Below are 23129 nucleotides of genomic sequence, written 5' to 3'. Positions count from 1 at the left end.
GATGAATAGGAAGTCTTTTTTTTTTTTTTTTGTTTAGAGGGGGGTTTTACACTTTTATTCAGAGAGTAGAGGACAGTGGATAGAGCAGAAACTTAAGAGAGTGGGGAAATGACATGCGAGAATTGAACCTGGGCTGCCCACTATGGGTTCAAATTTTACCATTAGGCTAAATCTGCACCTGAAAGGAGTAAGTAATTTGAACACTTGACAAACTAAACTTGTAGAAGTATTTGAATGTGAAGCTAAATTTCATGTTTGATCTGACTTGTTTCCTATGAGCAACGATTTCAACCTCTTCCCCATGAAGCTCTGTCCTTAAGTCAGGTTTCACAAAGGCACCAAAAGTAGAGCCAATGTTGAGGCTAAGTTCACTTCAGCTTTAACCTTCAACTGGCTAAAAGCACGTGTTAGACACTTCGTGAAGTCCTCTGTAAGAAGTGCATACATCAAATACTCTTTTATATGCAGCTGGATTGCAGAATGCAGATTGTTCTTTTTGTTTTATATACAGATAATAGCAACACAGCTTACACAAACAGAGTTTATTGTTCACAGGGAAGAAAAACAATGACTATTGGATCATGAAAAAATATGGATGGACTGGATTTGAGAGACGTTTCACTTTTGCCCCTGAGATGCTAAAAACAAACTCCTGTGGTCCTGATGGCTACAACAGCTGAGCTCATGACGTGGTGAGCTCCATCAGTCTGTGCAGGATGCTCTTCTGTCCGTAGCGTACCTGCAGTGCACTCCGCTGCCTGCTGCTCAGCCCTGCCAGTGCTGCCTGGTCCCCTATCAGCGCCTGGTCTCTGTCCACACCCTCTCCCTCTCCTCTGTAGGACTTCACAGTCAGACGGGCTGCTTCATGAGTCAAGCTTTTCCATGAAGGCTTTAATCCAGGGAGACCCTCGTTAGAGAACATGAGAGAAATTGTCTCATCGTCCTCTTCATCGTCCTCCCAGCCTTCGTTGTCTTTGAACTCTGAGAACTCGTCTTCTGACATGCACAGCACCTGGAGATAAACACAACAAAACAGTCCTTGCTTATTAAACTCAAAGAAGTGTTTTGTAATGTTGCGTTTACATGTTTTATGCAGAGTACAACATGTTGAAACATCAGTGTTAGAGGTCTTCCCTCACCTTGAGTGCAGTATGAAGCTCTGTGTCTGACAGGCAGCCCTCTTTGCCAAAGACAAACGCTGCTTTTTCTTGCATTAGCTCACAAAGCACCTCCCACTTCTCCTCCACCAGCTGCTGGTCCAAATCAGACTGAATACCTGGAAGAGGAGAGGAAAGGGTTAAAAAACAATACATACAATAACAGCTGTATTTGGGTACACAGGAAAACCCTCATTTTCTTCCATTATAGTAAGAGAAAACTTAAAAAATGTGTTAGATGAAGAGATAAAGATACATCAAGGCCAGCTGAGTCAAACAAATAAATAATTAGATGAAACGTTTGAAAACTGAGAGTCCGAAGGGACGCACATTACTGCCAAATTATAAATAGTCTCAGCTTTTCTGTATCTTTGATAGGTGTGTAATAAGCTGGATATTGTATAGTGAGCGGGTGGTTATGAAAGATAAGATTCCTTCAGGGTGGATGAGACCCCCTTGCTTTGTGTCAGGGTCTCGTCTCCTTCTTAAAGATACTACTTTGCAAAACCATGCTCTCCCTATGCAGTATCCCTCTCATTGATGTCTTATTAGTTAAAAAAAAATAATGTAATGATCATTTTGGTGAGATGATAGTCTGAACCCACTCACCACCCTTCAGCCTAAGGACTGAACCCTTCCGGACTTAACTGACGCAAGGCGTGCAGGACATGAGTCCGTGAGGGCATCAGGCTGCATAAAAATTAGGAATGGGACACATTATCATGACACCACATGTTGCCTGGAACAAGACTTTCAAAAGCCAGATAATCCATTAACTTTAAGCCTTTGCAAATATTAAACTGAAGAACAATAATAAATCACCCAAAAGAAGTGAAGTGGTTAAAAGGAGTGAAAACTGCAGGTTGTCAATAACAGATGATCTTATCGTTATTGCAAGTAATGCTACTACATATAGGATGGGGCTGGACAAGGACTGTCAAAGGATGCAAAGGACTCTGGGTAGCTCCCTCGGGAAAGTCAGCTGTAACGTGGACTCGCATTTAGTGTGTAAAATGGCACTGAAGAGAAAACCATTAGCCAATTAAAGATTTTATAGTGGGACTCCACATAACACACACACTTACTGTAAATTCACATTAAAGCCTGTGAGTGTCAGATTGGATCAATGACTTTCATCCTTGCTGACCAACATAACATCCCATACAGCTACATAAATCTACTTCACATGAACATGAACAATCAGGAAGTAGTAATGCTTACACATTGAAAATGACAAAGGTTGGGACTGCAAACTAAATCTTGCTCCACATGTCTTTCGGTGTGAAATGCAGCTGAAAACATGTTTGCAAATGATGACTGATTGATTCATCTGTTAAATGAGTAAACATGCCATATTCTCATTTTCCCCCCCCAACACTTCTCTCTTTAGTTCCCGGGACGTGTCAAAAGTCACCTTGTGTAACCACTGTGTAGAGGTTGGTGATGGGGATGTCAGCGGTGTCGTTGCTGTTGTTCTGATACGGCTCCGTGAAGCCATACATGTGTAGCAGCTGCCAGTTGGCCATCTGTCCGTAGGTGTTGAAAACCTCCTCGCCTTTGTGAATGTGGCGTATGCAGACCATCTTCAAACTGTCCTGAGAAACAGTGAGAGAAGAGAGGAGAAGTTAACACAACAATAACTGGGCAAGTAATTCACATAAAACAACAAAGACTCAAATCTAAACATTTCAACCATCAGAAAACAGAGTGGATGTGTCCCCTCACCGGTGTGAACTCCAGGTTAGCATTGTGATTGGACACGTGGTTAAGCATGTCAGCCATGGGAACCATCATAGGAAGGTTGGGTGTCTTCTCCTCCTCATCATCTTCATCCTCTTCATCCTCATCTTCCTCCTGGGGCTCTTGGAAACTACAGAAAGGAGGATGGATCACAGGTAAATTCAGGAGGACGATGGGGACTGAAGTTTTTCGTATACGAGTGTGTTCTGTAACAGGCCCACTGACCTGTAGGCCATGACAAAGGCCACCAGCTGTGTGTACAGCTCCAGTGTGTGTGTTTTTGGGTTCCAGATGTCTAGGTGCTTATTGATGAAGGGAAGGACCACGTCTTTGTATTCCCTCTGGATGTTAGCCAAGTCTGTGTCCACAGCCTCAGGGACGCCCGTTCCCCTCAACAGCCTGTCTCTCTCCTCTTTAGACCTGAACACAGGAACCAGGAATTATACTAAAGGAAGGAAAGAATTCCATTTCCAAAACAGCTATCACAGTACAAAGCGAATAACAGATAAGTGATGGGGTTTTGACCCTGGTATAAAAAGTGCTTCTCACCAGAACATGGGATGGTCCAGTGTCTTGAAGTCAGTCCACAGTGAGAGGTAAGGTTTCCAGTGGGACTGTGAGGATGTATACTCATACAGCAGAGCCAGCAGCAGAGGAACCCAGCCAGACGAGCTCTCCAGGGATGATCCCTCTGTGAAAGGTGAAAGAAACAGACAGGTTACAAAAAGATAAAGTGATTCTGGCAGAAAAACAAAAATCCTGTAGTAGCACAATCACCTTTCTCCAGCAAGGCAGAGACCTTGGTTGTTCCCTGGTGGAGAAGAGCTGGTCTGGGGATGGTGAACAAAATCTCCCCTTCCTCTATGTCATCTGTGGCCAGCATCCCGTACTCTGCGACTGTTCCCTCTTTACTCACACAAACCTGCGGAGGGAGAGACATCACTTTCAAATGCCAGGACAATAACCAGGATCAATTAGCTAAAAAAAATTAGGTGTCCATATGACAGACAGCTCCAGAGAGACTGATACATGTCAAATATGCAGCTTCAGGACATGTTTTAATAACAAACCTTATTGCTAAGCACCAATCCAACTCCTTGGCACCATTGTAGAAAGTTTTGCAGGGGGCTGAGCTCTGAACCATCATATATCTGTCAGCAGAGATAAAAACTTTAGACACAACCATCCATGCAAGGCACTGAGATTTACTGGACCCGCGTTTTAAGACACACACCACAAAGCTATAAGAGGTGCATACACGTCAATCATTAACCATCACTGAAATCAATAAAACACACTACATTCTGCTAATGAATGTAAACACGTAGTTTGATACGTTGCAATAAGTTTAGTTAAGACAGCATCACACACTGAAAACACATCATGTACGAAATCAGTTATAAACACGTGAGGTTGACTGTCAGCGTGTAATGCAGCTGCCACACAAATACATAAAGACCTCAGGTAATAACGTTATTGATCTTATAAAAAATTAATTTATTTGACACCTTTTGTCGTTTCGCTTCTGATGCCATCTTGTGAGTGTGTTTCCAGATAGGGCTGAACTAGCTTTATGCTAACCTGAGCATGCGGACAAGCCGACTGCGAAGGAGCGCTGAGTTAAATTTGTCCCAAGCGAGGATCTGTAGTTAGACCTGTCGGTAGTTAATGGATAATGGATAAGTTCATGACGGCCTTATAATTAACAAAAAAACGAACTTTAATTGAGTAAACAATATAATTAATGATCATAATGTGTTTCTATTGTGTTGACTTTAACCCTCCTGTTATGTTGCGGGTCAAATTCACCCTTTTTAAAGTCTATTTCAGGCAATATGTGCCTTCTAAACCAGCTAAATTCAGCTTAAAGATCTGGGCAGCATGTGACAGAAGAGGTGTCGTATTAATTTATCAACATCACTTCATAAAACAAAAAAAAATCAAAATTTAAAATAAAATAAACAAAAATATATGTCATGTAAAACTATTGTAGTTATATTTAGGGCTTTCCAGTCTACATTAAAAACAATTTTAACATGGATTTTACTATCCTCATTGAACCATGATCTGTGAGAGGTAAAGAACACCATCGGACCAAATCTTGATTGAGTAATGGAGTAACAAAATAGAGTAAAACCATAGACTGTATGATTAAAACAAATGTGTACTGGGATTTTTTCTGGTTCTGACACTTTTAGATAATTGAATGTGCCCGGGTCAAATTTACCCAGGAACTTTATTGATGTTCCAGAGAAACGATCATAACAGGAGGGTTAAATGTTTTTTGTTAGAAACTCCTCACAAATGCTGGTCTGTGTGCTGTCATACCCTCTATGACCACTAGTCGGTGGTGTTTAGTCAGCTCCAGTCTGAAGCTCTAACATGCCACATCACCAGTTTGACAGGTTGGGTTTAAGATTAAGAATGTCAATCATCTTAAACAGCTGGCTCGTTGGTCTAGGGGTATGATTCTCGCTTTGGGTGCGAGAGGTCCCGGGTTCAAATCCCGGACGAGCCCTGTTTTGGCCCTTGACGTCCAAACAGAACAAATATAGTATGGTCTCTGGTTCACCCATGTAATCTGATCACAAGTGATTTACATGGTAAGCAGCAAGCACCATGCATTAACATACAGCTCCAATTGTATATTGTTTAAACTCTTGGGGTCAATTCTCATTTTCCTGCTCTGTTTGCAAATAAACACGTAGCTATAATAATCTTTATTCACCTTAAAATAAAATCAACGGATCAAAAATGTTTTGCAGATTGAGAAAATTTCTACATAGCAAAAGAGAAATCATAAAGTTGCTCATTATCTCATGCTCAGATGTTTGGTTTGTCATCGAATATGTATTAATTCCTCAGAAAAACTTGTGTGTATGTCAACAACAGAAATACACTTCTGCTCATTCCCTTTTATGCAAGGTCTATCACCTCACAGTGCCACATACTGACAACATTGTAACTGCTTGTGGCTCCAAGGACACAGATACAAACATCCCCAGACAACCTCAGAGTGCATCCTGAATTGTGGAAGAACACTGGACCCTTAATGCTTATTAGTCATAGTAATCACTGCATTCAAGAAAATCTGTATTTAAAAAAACTAAAGCATTATGCAGACTCATCAAAGCTAGCAGGAGAAATAAATATGGAAAGAGGACTACGGGTAGGTGGGAAATAAATTGGAGAATATGGACAAAGGTGTGTCTGCGATCACCTGGTATTCACATATAGGAATTCTAACAGGGATGAAGAATGACAGCAGAGAAAGGGTCATGATTTTGATTGATTCAGTCACTTTTGTTGTGGGACAAGTTTATTTACCTCAGTACCATCTAAGATGAGGAACATCTACAGAGAAGTGTTGGAAAAGTAGAGGGACAGTGCAGAGTGGTAAGCAGTACTCAGTCCAGCAGAGGGTGCTGTTTGGTAACATAAGGTATGGGTCTTTATTTTGGCGCATTACAAATTACAAGTCTAGGGGGAACAGGAGAAAACTTTGAAGCCCTCTTTTCACCATATGGAACATGGCTCGTTGGTCTAGGGGTCTAGACGAGCCCAGATTTTAAGCACTCAGGTCAAAGGCCACATTGGGCATATCAATCAAAGCCAATAGATGTGGAAACCTTAAAACATGAGCACAAAAACTGGAAACACCAGGCATTTAAATAAGCCTCCGAATATTTCTATCAACCATCAGTTACAGTCACTTCTCTGTATCTACAAATCAACAATTAGCTTTAACCTTCAAAAGCATCACTGATTTTTTTAAACTCTTCTGCACAGTTGCAGATTGAGATCACTGTTCACTCAAAGGTATCATATTCACACCCCTGTCACGCCCTGCTTTCAATATGGCTGACTCAGAGGTGTTACTTGGTCCACCAAGTCATCTCACCATTGAGCAATCATTTGGGTGTAGAACAATTATTTCTCTCCTGTGACCAACTGCAGTAGGATTTCAGTTCCCTGATCCATACTCAGGCTATTATATGCATCATTTTTAACGTACACATGAAAAAACTGAAATGCAGAATCACTATCGTGAAATAAAGTGAGAGAGAGGAACAGAAAGAGGGCTTGTGTGGATGAAAATAAAAGGGTAAGTGCGCCTTTGATTAGGACCCCTTGTGTTCCCCAGCAACTAGACAGTCCCAGTCTCTGTTAGGCCTCATTCAAATAAGTGGCACAAACCACATCTAGATATGTTACTGAATGCATCTTCATTGCTCGATTAAAGAGTTAACACCTGTACTCAGAGTGGTTGACATTAGCTCTGATACTCTGAAAGATGCCTTGTCAAGTTGGTTACCCAAAATCAGGCACTCAAAAGTCTTCAAAGTCTACTAATTAGTGGCCCCACCATCCCATGCAGTAGGACCCTTAAGAGGCTGATTCTTGCCTCTGATTATACCAGTACTCATCACTGATTCTACATATATAAAAGCAAAATCAGGAAAAATCGCTCCACTGACGACGCCATCTCGTCTGTGGTGCACACGGCCCTCACCCACCTGGAGAGCAAAGACTCCTATGTTCGACTGCTCTTCCTTGACTTCACATCCGCCTTCAACACAATAATACCACAGACTCTGGTACAAAAACTCTCAACTCTCGGACTGAGCCCCCACATCGGAAACTGGGTCCTGGACTTCCTCTCGAACAGGAAGCAGACTGTTAAAATCCACGCAACTCCTCCTCCTCTGTCACCCTCAACACTGGCTCCCCCCAGGGCTGCGTGCTGAGCCCCCTCCTGTTCACCCTACTGACATATGACTGCTCAGCAAAACACCCGAGCTGTCATATTGTTAAGTTTGCAGACGACACAGCTGTGGTGGGACGCATTACAAAAAACGACGAGTCCCAGTACAGACAGGAGGTGGAACATCTGGAGGGTTGGTGCAGGGAGAACAACCTCTGCATCAACTCCAAAAAGACAAAGGAGATGATCGTGGACTTCAGGAAGGGCAGACACCAACCCCCTCCCCTGCACATCGGAGGAGCAGCTGTGGAAGTGGTCCCCAGCTTCAGGTACCTGGGAATACATCTTTCTGAGGACGTCACCTGGAGAATGAACACTTCCTGCCTGGTAAAGAAGGCCCACCAGCGCCTCTACTTTCTTAGGAAGCTGAGGCACGCAGGACTTGGGAGCTCAGCTCTGAACTCCTTCTACAGATGTGTGGTGGAGAGCGTCCTGTGCTCCAGCATCACTGTGTGGCATGGCAGCTGCTCTGCTGCAGAGAATAAGACTGCAGAGGGTGGTGAAGGCCGCACAGAGGATTGTAGGGAACAGCTTACCACCAACCACTGACATTTACACCAGCAGATGCAGAAATAGGGCCTCTGGCATCATGAAGGACACCTCCCTACCTGCACACTAACTGTTTGCTCCTCTCCCCTCAGGCAGGAGGCTGCGGAGCATCAAGAGCAGAACCACCAGAACGAGGAACAGCTTCCTTCCTGAGGCTGTAAGACTGCTGAACTCTGGTGGTGCTCTGTAGTCCCGGCCGCTCCCAGCCATACAGACTCCGACATGAACAGTACAATAAAATGGACTACCTCAAAACTTGCACACTGTACATTTGCACATTCAATTGCACTATGCACATTATTTATATTTGTATTTATATTTTTACATTTTTTACTATGTCTTCCCTTAATTGTATGTTCTTTTTTTGGCTTAATACGGGACCTGAGAAACTGAATTTCGTTCCATATCATGCGCCAGCTTGTATTGGTATGATAATAAAAAACCTTGAATCCTTGAAAATCTGATGTCAAGGGACTGGATTCTAATATTTAGAAAGTGTGCGATTTTCAGTATGTAGTCAGAGCAGTACCATCCTCTGGCCTTTCTGCAGGCCTTGGCTTTATTCAGGAAAAAGAGCCTTATGTAGCAAAAAGGTAAGACACAACATCGGTAATGTCATCCTACATACCATCAGTATCTGTAGCTGTCTACATGCAAGTGCAGCTCACAACACTGTTAGATGCTGTTTCTCAAGACTAACTACTTCTGAACTTCTAAAGTTGTTAGCCAAACTGTAGGCACTCAGAAAGTAAGTCTTTGATGAAAGTCTCAAGTATTGCTAACCCTTGTCTACACCAGGACCTTGAGTAGGATTCCATTGCTCTCTGATGAATGCCTATAGGTTCCAAGATTGGACCAGGAGTAATTCTGCAGTTTGCCTAAAATTGGACCAGATCATGCCAACACTTTCTTTCTGCACTAGACTCATTCCCCAAGGACAAAGATAGTGGTAAAGTGATGTCACCATTGTTGTTGTACAAGTTGGTTACCCTCAGTAACATCTAAGATGAGGAAGAGAACTGCTGCTGGAGTTTAGAGGGACAATGCATGCTGAGTTATATACAATGCTCTATTCAACAGAGGGTGCTGTTTGGCTTCACAAGGTATTTGGCCAGATCACCAGTAGAGAGTTAAATTGTAGGTAAAAGTCTAGAGGGAATAGGGGAAAATATTGAAGCCCTCTTTTAACATCTTGGGACATGGCTCGTTGGTCTAGGGGTATGATTCTCGCTTAGGGTGCGAGAGGTCCCGGGTTCAAATCCCGGACGAGCCCAGGTTTTAAGCACTCAAGTCCAAACTTACCATGGGGAAGTCAATCAAAGCCTATAGACATTGAAACCTTGTACCCTGAGACAAAAAATTGCCCAAAAACCGGAAACACATATGCCTCCAAATGTTTCCATTAACCATCAATGTTCAACACTCACTTCCTCGCTGTATCTGCGAATCAACAAGTAGCTTAAAGCATCACTGATTTTTAAAACTCTTCCACACAGTTTATACAGTTCAGGCATCTTCATATCTTAAAGATCTCATAGTTCTTTATTACCCCTTTAGATCACTACACTCCCAGCATGCAGGCTTGTGTGCTGTCATACCCTCTATGCCCACTAGTCTGTGGTGTTTAGTCAGCTCCAGTCTGAAGCTCTAACATGCCACATCACCAGTTTGACAGGTTGTGTTTAAGGTTAAGAATGTCAATCATGCTAAATAGCTGGCTCGTTGGTCTAGGGGTATGATTCTCGCTTTGGGTGCGAGAGGTCCCGGGTTCAAATCCCGGACGAGCCCAGATTTTAAGCATTCAGGTGAAAGGCCACATTGGGCATTTCAATCAAAGCCAATAGATGTTGAAACCTTGAGACCTGAGAAAAAAAACTGGAATTGTCAGGCATTTGAATATGCCTCCAAATGTTTCTATCAACCATCAGTTACAGTCACTTCTCTGTATCTACACATCAACAATTAGCTTTAACCTTCAAAAGCATCACTGATTTTTTAAACTCTTCTGCACAGTTGCAGATTGAGATCACTTGTAGAGAGCAAGAAACAACACAGATACAAACACATCCTGACCCCCCTCAGAATGTGTCCTGAGTTGTTGGATCCCTTTGGACCATTAACAGCCCTTTTCATACTGACATTCAAAGGTACCATATTCACACCCCTGTCACGCCCTGTTTTCAATGTGGCTGACTCAGAGGTGTTATGCTGGACCAAGTCATCTCACCATTGAGCAATCATTGGGGTGTAGAACAGTTATTTCTCTCCTGTGACCAACTGCAGTAGGATTTCAGTTCCCTGATCCATACTCAGGCTCTGATATGCATCATTTTTAACGTACACATGGACAGAAAAAACTGAAATGCAGAATCACTATCTTGAAATAAAGTGAGAGAGAGGAACAGAAAGAGGGCTTGTGTGGATGAAAATAAAAGGGTAAGTGCGCCTTTGATTAGGACCCCTTATGCTCCCCAGCAACTAGACAGTCCCAGTCTCTGTTAGGCCTCATTCAAATAAGTGGCACAAACCACATCTAGATATGTTACTGAATGCATCTTCATTGCTCGATTAAAGAGTTGACACCTGTACTCAGAGCGGTTGACATTAGCTCTGATACTCTGAACTGACTTTTGAGTGTCTGATTTTGGGTAACCAACTTGACAAGGCATCTTTCAGAATCAGAATCAGAATCAGCTTTATTGGCCAGGTATGCTTGAACACACAAGGAATTTGTCTTGTTAAACTGTGCTCTCTCTGAATTCTTATGCCTTGTACAAAGAGAGCACAGTCTACCAAGACAAATTCCTTGTGTGTTCAAGCATACCTAGCCAATAAAGCTGATTCTGATTCTAAAAGATGCCTGGTCAAGTTGGTTGCTCAAAATCAGGCACTCAAAAGTCTTCAAAGTCTACAAATTAGTGGCCCCACCATCCCATGTAGTAGGAACCTTAAGAGGCTGATTCTTGCCCACCTCAAGCCATTGATTATTATACCAGTACTCATCACTGTTTCTACATATATAAAAGCAAAATCTGATGTCAAGGGACTGGATTCTAATATTTAGAAAGTGTGCGATTTTCAGTATGTAGTCAGAGCAGTACCATCCTCTGGCCTTTCTGCAGGCCTTGGCTTTATTCAGGAAAAAGAGCCTTATGTAGCAAAAAGGTAAGACACAACATCGGTAATGTCATCCTACATACCATCAGTATCTGTAGCTGTCTACATGCAAGTGCAGCTCACAACACTGTTAGATGCTGTTTCTCAAGACTAACTACTTCTGAACTTCTAAAGTTGTTAGCCAAACTGTAGGCACTCAGAAAGTAAGTCTTTGATGAAAGTCTCAAGTATTGCTAACCCTTGTCTACACCAGGACCTTGAGTAGGATTCCATTGCTCTCTGATGAATGCCTATAGGTTCCAAGATTGGACCAGGAGTAATTCTGCAGTTTGCCTAAAATTGGACCAGATCATGCCAACACTTTCTTTCTGCACTAGACTCATTCCCCAAGGACAAAGATAGTGGTAAAGTGATGTCACCATTGTTGTTGTACAAGTTGGTTACCCTCAGTAACATCTAAGATGAGGAAGAGAACTGCTGCTGGAGTTTAGAGGGACAATGCATGCTGAGTAATATACAATGCTCTATTCAACAGAGGGTGCTGTTTGGCTTCACAAGGTATTTGGCCAGATCACCAGTAGAGAGTTAAATTGTAGGTAAAAGTCTAGAGGGAATAGGGGAAAATATTGAAGCCCTCTTTTAACACCTTGGGACATGGCTCGTTGGTCTAGGGGTATGATTCTCGCTTAGGGTGCGAGAGGTCCCGGGTTCAAATCCCGGACGAGCCCAGGTTTTAAGCACTCAAGTCCAAACTTACCATGGGGAAGTCAATCAAAGCCTATAGACATAGAAACCTTGTACCTTGAGAAAAAAATTGCCCAAAAACCGGAAACACATGTACCTCCAAATGTTTCCATTAACCATCAATGTTCAACACTCACTTCCTCGCTGTATCTGCAAATCAACAAGTAGCTTAAACCTTTAAAAGCATCACTGATTTTATCTCTGTGCAGAGCACTATCATGTATGGTATGGTAATTGCTAAGAGAGTGATATTAAATCTCTGGAAGTCTGACACTGTGCCCCAGTTCAAGACCTGGCTGTCTGACCTCACCTGTGTACTGCACATGGAGAAAATCCGGTATGGCATGATGGGCAATCTTACCAAATTTTTCAACATCTGGCAGCCTTTTTCTGATTATCTTGCCCAATTGGACAAAGTACCCTGACAGTGTCTGATTTTACTGCTCACCACTTACCTCTCTTTAAAGATTTTTCTTAAGAAATATTGTGCTAGTGATGCCATGTAGAATAATGTAAGCTCTGTTTTGTTTTTTTTGTTTGTTTGTTTTTCTGTCTGACTTTATTCTTTACGCTCTGTAAAACCTTCTGAAAATCTTAATAAAAACATGGTTTAAAAAAAAAAAAAAAAAAAAGTATCACTGATTTTTAAAACTCTTCCACACAGTTTATACAGTTCAGGCATCTTCATATCTTAAAGATCTCATAGTTCCCTATTACCCCTTTAGATCACTACACTCCCAGCATGCAGGCTTGTGTGCTGTCATACCCTCTATGCCCACTAGTCTGTGGTGTTTAGTCAGCTCCAGTCTGAAGCTCTAACATGCCACATCACCAGTTTGACAGGTTGTGTTTAAGGTTAAGAATGTCAATTATCCTACACAGCTGGCTCGTTGGTCTAGGGGTATGATTCTCGCTTTGGGTGCGAGAGGTCCCGGGTTCAAATCCCGGACGAGCCCAGATTTTAAGCATTCAGGTGAAAGGCCACATTGGGCATTTCAATCAAAGCCAATAGATGTTGAAACCTTGAGACCTGAGAAAAAAAAACTGGAATTGTCAGGCATTTAAATATGCCTCCAAATGTTTCTATCTACCATCAGTCACAGTCACTTCTCTGTATCTACAAATCAACAATTAGCTTTAACCTTCAAAAGCATCACTTATTTTTTTAAACTCTTCTGCACAGTTGCAGATTGAGATCACTTGTAGAGAGCAAGAAACAACACAGATACAAACACATCCTGACCCTCCTCAGAATGTGTCCTGAGTTGTTGGATCCCTTTGGACCATTAACAGCCCTTTTCATACTGACATTCAAAGGTACCATATGCACACCCCTGTCACACCGTGTTTTCAATGTGGCTGACTCAGAGGTGTTATGCTGGACCAAGTCATCTCACCATTGAGCAATCATGGGGTGTAGAACAGTTATTTCTCTCCTGTGACCAACTGCAGTAGGATTTCAGTTCCCTGATCCATACTCAGGCTATGATATGCATCATTTTTAATGTAGACACGTGTCTGATTTTGGGTAACCAACTTGACAAGGCATCTTTCAGAATCAGAATCAGAATCAGAATCAGAATCAGCTTTATTGGCCAGGTATGCTTGAACACACAAGGAATTTGTCTTGTTAAACTGTGCTCTCTTTGAATTCTTATGCCTTGTACAAAGAGAGCACAGTCTACCAAGACAAATTCCTTGTGTGTTCAAGCATACCTGGCCAATAAAGCTGATTCTGATTCTGAAAGATGCCTAGTCAAGTTGGTTGCCCAAAATCAGGCACTCAAAAGTCTTCAAAGTCTACAAATTAGTGGCCCCACCATCCCATGTAGTAGGAACCTTAAGAGGCTGACCGAATTCCGTTGGTTCTACCGAGTACCGATTCACGTAAAATCAAACGGTACCATGTTTCAGTACCTGAACGCATCATTGTGACTGAGGGAGTTGAAGAATAGGCGATTTTTTCATACTTTCGCCCTGTAATAAAGTCAGAGACTGATCGGGTGGACGACTCCGCTCTTTTCTCTGCATCTGTGTGAGAGCGCGCCAAACGGAGCCTGCAGTTGACGGGCGCGCGCACACAGAGCTGAGGGAAGATTACGTTTATTTTATACAGTCTATGGTTGAGACGGACCCTCTGGCTCCGACTACCTGCCCTGTTTATAACCGTTCCTGTGTGCGTGAATGCCCAACAAGTAAGCTGTGTGTCCTGTTATTATAAAGAGACGGAGAACTGACTTTTTCCCGTCCGGAGGCATTCACGTGTGTTCATCGATAAACTCCCGAAAGAGCAATTAGACGCCACGAGCATGTGTCAGCAAATATATTTAATCACCTATATAATCCTGTTTCTGTTCATTTCATGTTAAATTAAATAAATATGTTAAACTAAACAAATTTGAGATGTAATTTTTTTTAAATTAAGATTTATTACCACATAAACACACACAAAAGTACAGAAAATTGGTACCGTTGAGTACCAGTACCGATTCCCAGGTACCGGGTATCGGTACCGTATCGGTTCAAATGTGAAAGGTACCTATCCCTATCACCAGTAGAGAGTTAAATTGTAGGTACAAGTCTAGAGGGAATAGGGGAAAAGATTGAAGCCCTCTTTTAGCCACATGGGAGATGGCTCGTTGGTCTAGGGGTATGATTCTCGCTTAGGGTGCGAGAGGTCCCGGGTTCAAATCCCGGACGAGCCCAGGTTTTAAGCACTCAAGTCCAAGGTTACTAAAGGGAAGTCAATCAAAGCCTATAGACATTGAAACCATGTACCTTGAGAAAAAAATTGCCCAAAAACGGAAACACATGCGCCTCCAAATGTCTCCATTAACCATCAGTGTTCAACAGCAAGGGAGAGGTTCTGGTGACTGGTGGTGAGGCTTTCAGCAGTGTGACTGCCCCCTGGTGGCTGGCTGCAGTATAGGTCAAAAAATCCGTCTCACTCCGTCAAACTTTAAAAAATAAATACACGTCGTATGAATGTTTCTCCCATCCGTATGCTGTGGTGATATGTAGTTAGTATTTGACTGTTTTGTGTTCAAGGCCTCTTTTTCCTGAAAAGTTTCTTTTTCGTTAGTTATTAGAGTTTAAAAAACGGGGTTTTACTTCCGGGTTTCCTTTGATTCACAGCCGCCGTGGAGTGAAACTTCAAAGGACACACAGCGTCTTGTGACGTCACGCTGTAGGGCGGAGCGTATTACAGTGGCTTCACAGGCTCTGGCTGTAGAGTTATCAGGCCCCTATTTTTTGGGGTATGCTTCAAACTTTGCTTTTTGATAAAGCTTAGAGTGATGGCTGGTTCAGGTTTGGACAAGCTCTTAGTTATGCTGCTATAGGCTTAGACTGCTCTATCTGTCTGCATGTTACTAATTTTAAATCTTTATGTCCCTTTAAATTTACTAACCATAGATCTTTCTGAGTCCCTGAGCTCCCTTGTCTCGTAGGTTCCTCTTGATAATTGTTGTAGATGGCCTGCTGCTGTGGGTGTTTCAGACTCCAGCTGCTACAACTATTAAAATCAACCTCACCATTATCATCACTGTTACAATGCTGATGTTAATTTCAGAAGAGTTCGACTCCAACTGCTATAAATGACACTTTTATGCCTATCGCTATTTTCAACATCATAATGTTAAATGCTTATCCTGTTGACTTAAACTTCCATAAATATTGAGATCAGTCTATTATCATTAATGTGCATTTCCTGCAATTAGTACACATACTTTTACCATTATTTTTTTCACTGTAGCTTTAAGTCTGCAAGAGTTGTTTTTATTGTTGTTATTGTTGTTGTCAGTCTCTATCCATCTCCCTCTTTCTGCATCTCACTCTATCCTCTTACCAACACCAACATGGTCGAGGCAGATGTCTGTCTAACACGAGTCTGGTTCTGCTTAAGGTTTCTGCCTGTTAAAGGAAGTTTATCTTGCCACTGTAACTTACTAAATGCTGCAAAGTGCTCAGCTCATGGTGGATAAAGACGAGATAAGACTGAGTGTTATGCTGAATGAGGGAACTGAGTCTTATCCGGTCTTGATGTTTGGTCTTTGTTAATGATATGAACATAGAGTACAGTCCTGACCTGCTGTTTGGAGAGCGTCTTGAGTTAACATTTGTGATGAATTGGCACTCTATAAATTAGATGGATTGATTGTTTGACTGATAGATAGACATAATTGTAATTGATGTAGAACAAACATCTAGACATGATGCTGAATGCACCTTCAGTGCTCCATTAAAGATCTAACATCTGCACTTAGAGCTGTTCACTTAAGACTCCTATACTGTGGCAGATGCCTTGTCCAGTTTGGTTACCAAGGAATGAGCACTTAAAAGTTTCAAGACTTCAGATTAGTAGCCCCACCATTCCAAGCAGAGAGACCATTGAGAAACTTTCTCTTTCTAATCTCAGGCCCCTGATTATACCAGTACTTATCACTATGTACAGTTTTTTCATAAAAACACTAAGTCTGTCAGCAAGGGACCGGAATTTTTGACATAGTCATTGCAGCATCATCTCTTTTTTGCAGGACTTGTGATCTGAACATCAAAGTTAGACATTGTTTCAAAGTAACATCGGATGAGGCACATCTTGAGCATAGAAATATTAGAGAGTGTGGGAAAGTGGAGGATGGTATTTAAAACTGTCCAGCAGAGGGTGCTGTTTGTCAACATAATGTCTGGGTCTTTTTTTGCCACATCACCAGTTGATAGTTAAATTGCAAGTCTAGGAGAACCAGGAGCAGAGATTGAAGCCCTCCTTTTTCCTTCTAAAACATGGCTCGTTGGTCTAGGGGTATGATTCTCGCTTAGGGTGCGAGAGGTCCCGGGTTCAAATCCCGGACGAGCCCAAACTTTTAAGCCCTGAGGACAAATCAAACACTGCCAATATATGTTGAAATCTGAACAAATTAGTCCCTGATTAAGCTGCAAACACCAGCCATAAACATCTCTCCAGAAGCCTTCATTAACCTCCAGTTATCAAATCTCACTCTCCTGGCGTGTTTGCAAATCATCCTTTGTACCCCTAAAACAAAGCATCAGTTGATTAAAGAACTGTTTTTCAGAGTTTTAGTTTGAGAAACTTTTGGACACTCAGAGAGGAAATGGTTGTGTATGCACTTAAATTATGTGATTTAAAAATCTTTAATCATAAAGCCTTGTGCTCCTCTACAAGTTTACGGTTTGTCAGTGATGTTCACGAGTTCCTCAGCAGGATTTTCTGTTAAAAATAGAAACAAACAGACAAATAGATGTGTGTTATATTTTTTTATCACCTCTATGTTACATCTGTAACCTCACCGTGCTGACTTTTTACTACAAACATTGTAGTTAGTTACACATTCCAGGTCACAACTCTCTCTCGCTCCCAGATATCTTACAGATGCCACCTTGCCACTTTTGTACAAGAACCCCACTGTCCCTCACTGAGTAAAGACTTTGATATATCCCATATTCTTGTGCACGGTCCACTAAGCTTGGGTTGTCATAAAAAAATCAAAAATGAAAAAGACAACAAAGAAGTATTGGATGATGCAAAAAACAGGAGTTTGTCTCAAGCGACCATTTGTAATCATATTTGAGTTCCCTGCTCCACATTCAGGTAAGTGTGCATCATTTTATAACTAATTTAGCCACATAAAGACATAACTATGATGCAAACTCAAAAAACCTTTGCAATGAGCCAGAATGTCATCTTCTCAGCAGACCAAATAGCATCACTGCAGTTTTTCAAAGGCAGATGCCAATGGGGATAATTAGAGAGCAGATTGGCAAATGGCAGATATATAATGCTGATATCATGTTTTTTTTTTGTTGTTGCAGTGATTACATTTTTTTTAATTACATCCATTATTTTGCGCACATAACAATCTAATATTCATGCTTTTCTTAGTTATTGGTGCTATTAGCGGCCGCAATCCATTCTTGGTAACCCCCCCTTTTCCTTGTAAAGGCTACATCCACATATACAAAGCGGAAACAACTTGGATTAATGGGGCACAAACTGTACCACCTCTAGACATGGTACTGACTGCATCCTCAGTGCTCCATTGAAGATCTGACACCTGTACTTAGAGCTGTTCACTCGTTACTCTTACACTGTGTAAGATGTCATTTCCAGTTTGTTTACCCAAGATTAGGCACTCAAAAGTCATCAATCAGTATCGATAAATGGTCCCATCATCCTATGCAGTAAGACCCTTCAAGGCGGATTTGTTTACCTCAGTCCCCTGATTAGACCAGCACTAATCTTTATGTTAAGTTTAGTTTAGAAAACTTTAATGTCCTCAAAGAGGCAATTTGTGGTACAGCACAGCTTAAAAAACAACAACATGAAAAATAAATCAGACACACAACAAGAATGATCCAAATAACCCATGGTAGCTGTTTTCATTACTACAGTAAGACCACCTCCACAGACATGACATAATATTCACAGTAGTAGTCATTGCTCTCTCAGCCCATTGCGAATCAACAATCATACAGCAACAACCATAATTCAACACAAATAAATAAAATAACAGTGGGTGTACTTGTAGACAACCTTAGTTAATGTATTTAATAACTAGTGCATCTTATGTAATGTAGTTGTAGTTATCGGGATGAATTAGTTTTTTGCACGATTGGTTTTTATCTTTGGGTATCTATACCTCAGACCAGAAGGGAGTAGCTGAAACTCCACTGAGTGTGGGTGTGATGAATCCATGCAGACTTTGTCTGCGTTCACAGCCAGCCTGGTCAGGTACAGATGCTGCAGGTCAGCTTGCTGCTCCCCCATAATTTTCCCACAGATCTTAACAGTTTTTCCCCATTTGTTTTTTTGTATAATTTTAGCATTACCATACCAGCATACAATACAATAGAATACAATAAGAAAGGATGCTTTCAAAAAAAGATTTGTAAAATGAAGTTAAAATTGTGTTGTCAACATTAAAATATCTCAATTTCTTAAGAATATAAACATGTTGTTTTTCTTTTTTAAAAAATAGCATCAACACATGAGTCCCAGGAGAGTTTGTGATCTCTCTATAGGATCTGTATGAAAAACTACAAAGGACTGGATTCCTGTATTTGGACAGTTTTCAAATTTCTGCTTGTATTCAGAGGAGTATCATCTCTTGGTCTTTCCACAGGCTGTGGTTATGTGCAGGAGAAAAGTCATTTTTAGTGCACAACAGGCAGGATGGAACAGCTGTAATGTGTTCCTGGAAGGCATCGCTATCTTCAGCCATCTGCATGCAAAACAGTTTGACGTTTTTCCATGACCAATTTTCTCTTAACTTCTCCAGTTGCTAGTCTTTGATGAAAGTTTTTCATCAATAACTGATGGCTGACAACACTGGAACGCATCATGCCATCATTTTCTCAGGCTTATTCCCTTCTGGACAAGGCTGAGAGCAAAGTCAGGGTCATGTTTTCAATTTCTCTTCTTTCACATGATTCATTCATTCCATTGTTGGGATACAGGCTGAGGGCTATACAGGCTCAGTATGGGAAGAGATAGCTCCCTTACAGGAAGGGCCATAGTCCTACAGAGGCTCTGAGGTCTTATGGCCTGTATTCAGAGTCTGCAAATGTTGTACCGCTCTGTGTAGATAGTGATGCTAACAAGGCCAACCACTCATGCTCTATCCTATGATAGAGCATGATATGTAACACGTTTGAAGCACCCAGAAGATAAAAAAAAAACATAAACAGATTTAATATAACAAGGCAATTCAATATGTGAAGTATTTTGGACTTATCCACTGCACAGAAGACAAAAGAAGGACAACCCCATACCATCCTAGGAGAAACCCTGTTGAGCGTTTTAATCGCACATCATCGGACATGCTGGGAACGCTCAGGATAAAAGTATCAGGATAAAACTCACTGGAAAGACTTTGTAAAACCACTTGAACATGCATAGAACTGTGCAAAAAATGACACCACTGGATTCTCACCATATGAGCTCATGTTTGGATAACAGCCACGCCTGCCATTATGAACTTGGCTTTTGGATGTCCTGCTATGGAAAAACAACATCCATCACACTCACAGTATGTTCAAAATCTCAATTCTCACCTGGAGCAAAGTTAGATGTGTTTGATTTGACTGTAGACAGACAACATGGCCCTTAAACTCTACTGAAAAGGCACGATCTAGAGCATAGCCCAAAGTCCACTGGGGTCTGGAATCTGAATAGAAGTTATATACATTGAAACAATCCCTCTGCATAGTAAAAATGACTGTGACTGTCCAAATTGACGGACATATACACACCATGCACAAGAGCGTAACTCCATTCATTATTTTAATGAAATAATACCTTAACTCTCAAATCCATCTTTACCAAACAAGGTCAGCAAACAAACTTCAACCTTTTTTTCAAGGACCTCACTGTTGGAAAATGTACCATGTTATATAAGACGTTGCACAAACTTCAACTCATTCAAGAAGTAAACTAGACAGTTTCTGCTTGGTCAGTTAAGCAATGCTACATGATAATGGGTGTAATCAATGTTAAATACACATATACTCTACCTATTTCTTTTCTCTAAAGTTTATGTTTAGTTACTGTTGATTTTACCTGTAAAGTCTGTTTTATCCTGGCTCTTGTTATTGAGCAGTAATGTTTGTTCTTTTGTGAAATACAATGAATAAAAATAAATCAATATTTTTTTAAGCCAGGACACTATTTGTTACAGAATAAAATGATAACTAACATCCCCTGTTCTCTACAGCAAAAAAAAAGTGTACAAGCTGCAATGTACATTATGGTCCTATATTTCTTTGCATTCTATCGGTCACATATGAGTGATTTCTTTGTAGGCTGTTAGATAAAGTACTGGAGAGGGTAGTTGGGATCCATACTTTCTAAAGCTCTCTGCATCTATCATTGCTGAGGCAATAACCAACATTTTTAATCTTTCTATTACAACTGGTGTTGTTCCAAAAGTCTGGAAAATGGCTCATGTCATACCACTTCATAAAGGTGGTGACAAAAACAACCTTAATAACTAGACCAATCTCAAAATTACCCTGCCTTGCAAAAATACTGGAATCTTTAATAAAAGATCAGTTAAAAGATTTTCTTTCCAGAGCTAACACCCTGAGCCCATATCAGTCTGGTTTCAGAGCCGGGCACAGTACAGTCACTGCTGTAACCAAGGTTGTTAATGATATTACATCAGCATTAGACAGAAGACAGCACTGCCTAGAACTTTTTATTGACCTATCAAAAGCTTTTGATACCGTAGACCACCAGTTGCTACTGCAGAGGCTACATAACCTTGGTTTTGATTTTAACTCTTGTAATTGGTTTAACAGCTATCTTTCAGAGAGGAAGCAATCTGTTAAACTTGGAAGCCATTTTTCAAGCTTTTTAGCGCTTTCGAAGGGAGTTCCACAAGGTTCGATTTTAGGTCCGGTTTTATTTACTATTTCTATTAACAATATTGTTTATTGTTTGCCCAACTGTCATGCACATCTGTATGCTGATGACACTGCCCTGTCTTGTATTGCTGATTCTATTCAATTTGCAGTCAGTAATCTACAAGCCTCTTTTAACAACCTGCAAGACAGTCTGGATGACTTAAAGCTGGTTCTAAATGCTGACAAAACAAAAGTGATGCTATTCTCCAGAGCCAGAACAACAGAGCACAATTACATAAATATAGTCACATTTTGAACGGGATTCAAAATTGAAAGAGTCACAGAGTTTAAATATCTGGGTATTTACATTGATGAAAACCTCAATTTTAATGTACATATTAATAACCTTGCAGACAGACTCAGACTAAAAGTCGTCTATTTCTATAGAAACAGATCTATATTTCCAATGTTTTGTAGGAAGAGGGTTGTGGAGGCTGTTTTTATGTCAGTCTTGGATTATGGGGACATAATCTACAGAAAAGCACCATCCTCAACCCTCAAACGCCTTGACTCTATTTATCTCTGCGTTCCGATTTATTACAGAGGTGACTCCTTTCACACACATCGGTGCATTCTTTACAATAAGGTTTGCTGGCCCTCTCTCCATGAAAGACGCAATATCCATTGGAATCTTTTTATCTATAAAGCTGTCTTAGAAAAATTACCAACCTACCTTACTGAACTTCTTCATTACCCAGACCGTTTATACCAGACTTGCATCTCAAGCCAGCTATTTGGAGAGGCACCCTACTGCAGGCAAGATGGCGCCGCCACAACATCCACACCGGAAGTCCATACCGGAAGTCCATACCGGAAGGGATTCTTTAACCCCCTCTCTACCCAATGCCGGATGCTTCGAACTGGAAGTTTCTTCTTCGTGTAGCGTATTGATTGCATTAGTCTGTCGCTGCTAAATCAATTAGCAGAAAGCTAATTGTGATAGAGAGAGTGAGTGAGAGAGATCCCGCTGTGTATGAAGAACAGAATAATGTAGAGTGTTAGTGTGTGTGGGGGGAGGGGATGAGAAGGAAAAGACTGTAAGTAAGAGGGAAAATACATTCAAGCTGTACACAGAGATCTATATTCACCACAAAAACAACAGAGGCTCCCCAGAAATGTGTACTGTACATCTATCATCAGTGGCTGACAGTGGTGCCTCAAGTTGAAATATTTTAGTCCTAATATTCTATGTTGATTTGGAGTTTGTAATAGCAAAAGTGCATTGTTCTTTTTCAAGTACAACATTATCAATACAAAAGGGTTAAGACATCATACATATAACATTAAAAGAACATAAAATAAAGTATAATTCTACATTTCAAGTAGGGTTTGGATGGAAAGAAACAGTAGCTATGTATACATTTGCAGTTTTTCTAGTCATTCTAATTGAAGGTTCCAACTTCAATGTTTTCATGGACGCCAAATAAAGTGATCTTGTTAAGACATTGGTGTACATGCATCAAGCATTCAATCTGAATAAAACTGTTTGACAAGCTCAGAGTGTTTACGCCCATCTAATGTCTCAAAATAGAAGGAGAAACCATTCCCTCCGTTTGTTCTTGTGGTTAATGAACACCCCTGTCACTGTGTCATTGTAACGTGTTACAAATTATGTTAAAAAAGAAACAGTCACCACA

General features: G+C 41.0%; 1 protein-coding gene and 7 non-coding genes across 9 annotated transcripts; 7 read left to right on the top strand and 1 right to left on the bottom strand.

Annotated features, from left to right (window-relative positions):
• Window positions 1-527: 527 nt before the first annotated feature.
• On the bottom strand, window positions 528-22263 carry setd6 (SET domain containing 6, protein lysine methyltransferase). Of its 2 annotated transcripts, none has more exons than XM_034686393.1 (9): window positions 22166-22263; window positions 3968-4048; window positions 3675-3819; window positions 3447-3588; window positions 3123-3317; window positions 2883-3027; window positions 2572-2752; window positions 1140-1276; window positions 528-1012 (listed from the first exon to the last, which is right to left on the bottom strand). In XM_034686393.1, exons 1-9 carry the CDS (start codon window positions 22181-22183, stop codon window positions 683-685), a joined length of 1374 nt encoding a protein of 457 aa, XP_034542284.1. In that variant the 5' UTR covers window positions 22184-22263; the 3' UTR covers window positions 528-682. The 2 variants fall into 2 exon arrangements, with proteins under 2 accessions (XP_034542284.1, XP_034542283.1); XM_034686392.1 differs by lacking the exon at window positions 22166-22263 and adding an exon at window positions 4406-4541.
• trnap-ugg lies at window positions 5344-5415 on the top strand. Its single transcript has one exon. It is a non-coding gene; the product is annotated as a tRNA-Pro (tRNA).
• On the top strand, window positions 9413-9484 carry trnap-agg. Its single transcript has one exon. It is a non-coding gene; the product is annotated as a tRNA-Pro (tRNA).
• On the top strand, window positions 9928-9999 carry trnap-ugg. The gene has a single exon. It is a non-coding gene; the product is annotated as a tRNA-Pro (tRNA).
• Window positions 11985-12056, top strand: trnap-agg. The gene has a single exon. It is a non-coding gene; the product is annotated as a tRNA-Pro (tRNA).
• On the top strand, window positions 12957-13028 carry trnap-ugg. Its single transcript has one exon. It is a non-coding gene; the product is annotated as a tRNA-Pro (tRNA).
• On the top strand, window positions 14706-14777 carry trnap-agg. The gene has a single exon. It is a non-coding gene; the product is annotated as a tRNA-Pro (tRNA).
• On the top strand, window positions 16857-16928 carry trnap-agg. The gene has a single exon. It is a non-coding gene; the product is annotated as a tRNA-Pro (tRNA).
• Window positions 22264-23129: the final 866 nt, after the last annotated feature.

The sequence above is a fragment of the Notolabrus celidotus genome, chromosome 6 (assembly GCF_009762535.1).
Source record: "Notolabrus celidotus isolate fNotCel1 chromosome 6, fNotCel1.pri, whole genome shotgun sequence".
In the NCBI taxonomy this organism is placed as follows: Eukaryota; Metazoa; Chordata; class Actinopteri; order Labriformes; family Labridae; genus Notolabrus; species Notolabrus celidotus.
This window is presented reverse-complemented; position numbering and strand designations above follow the sequence as displayed.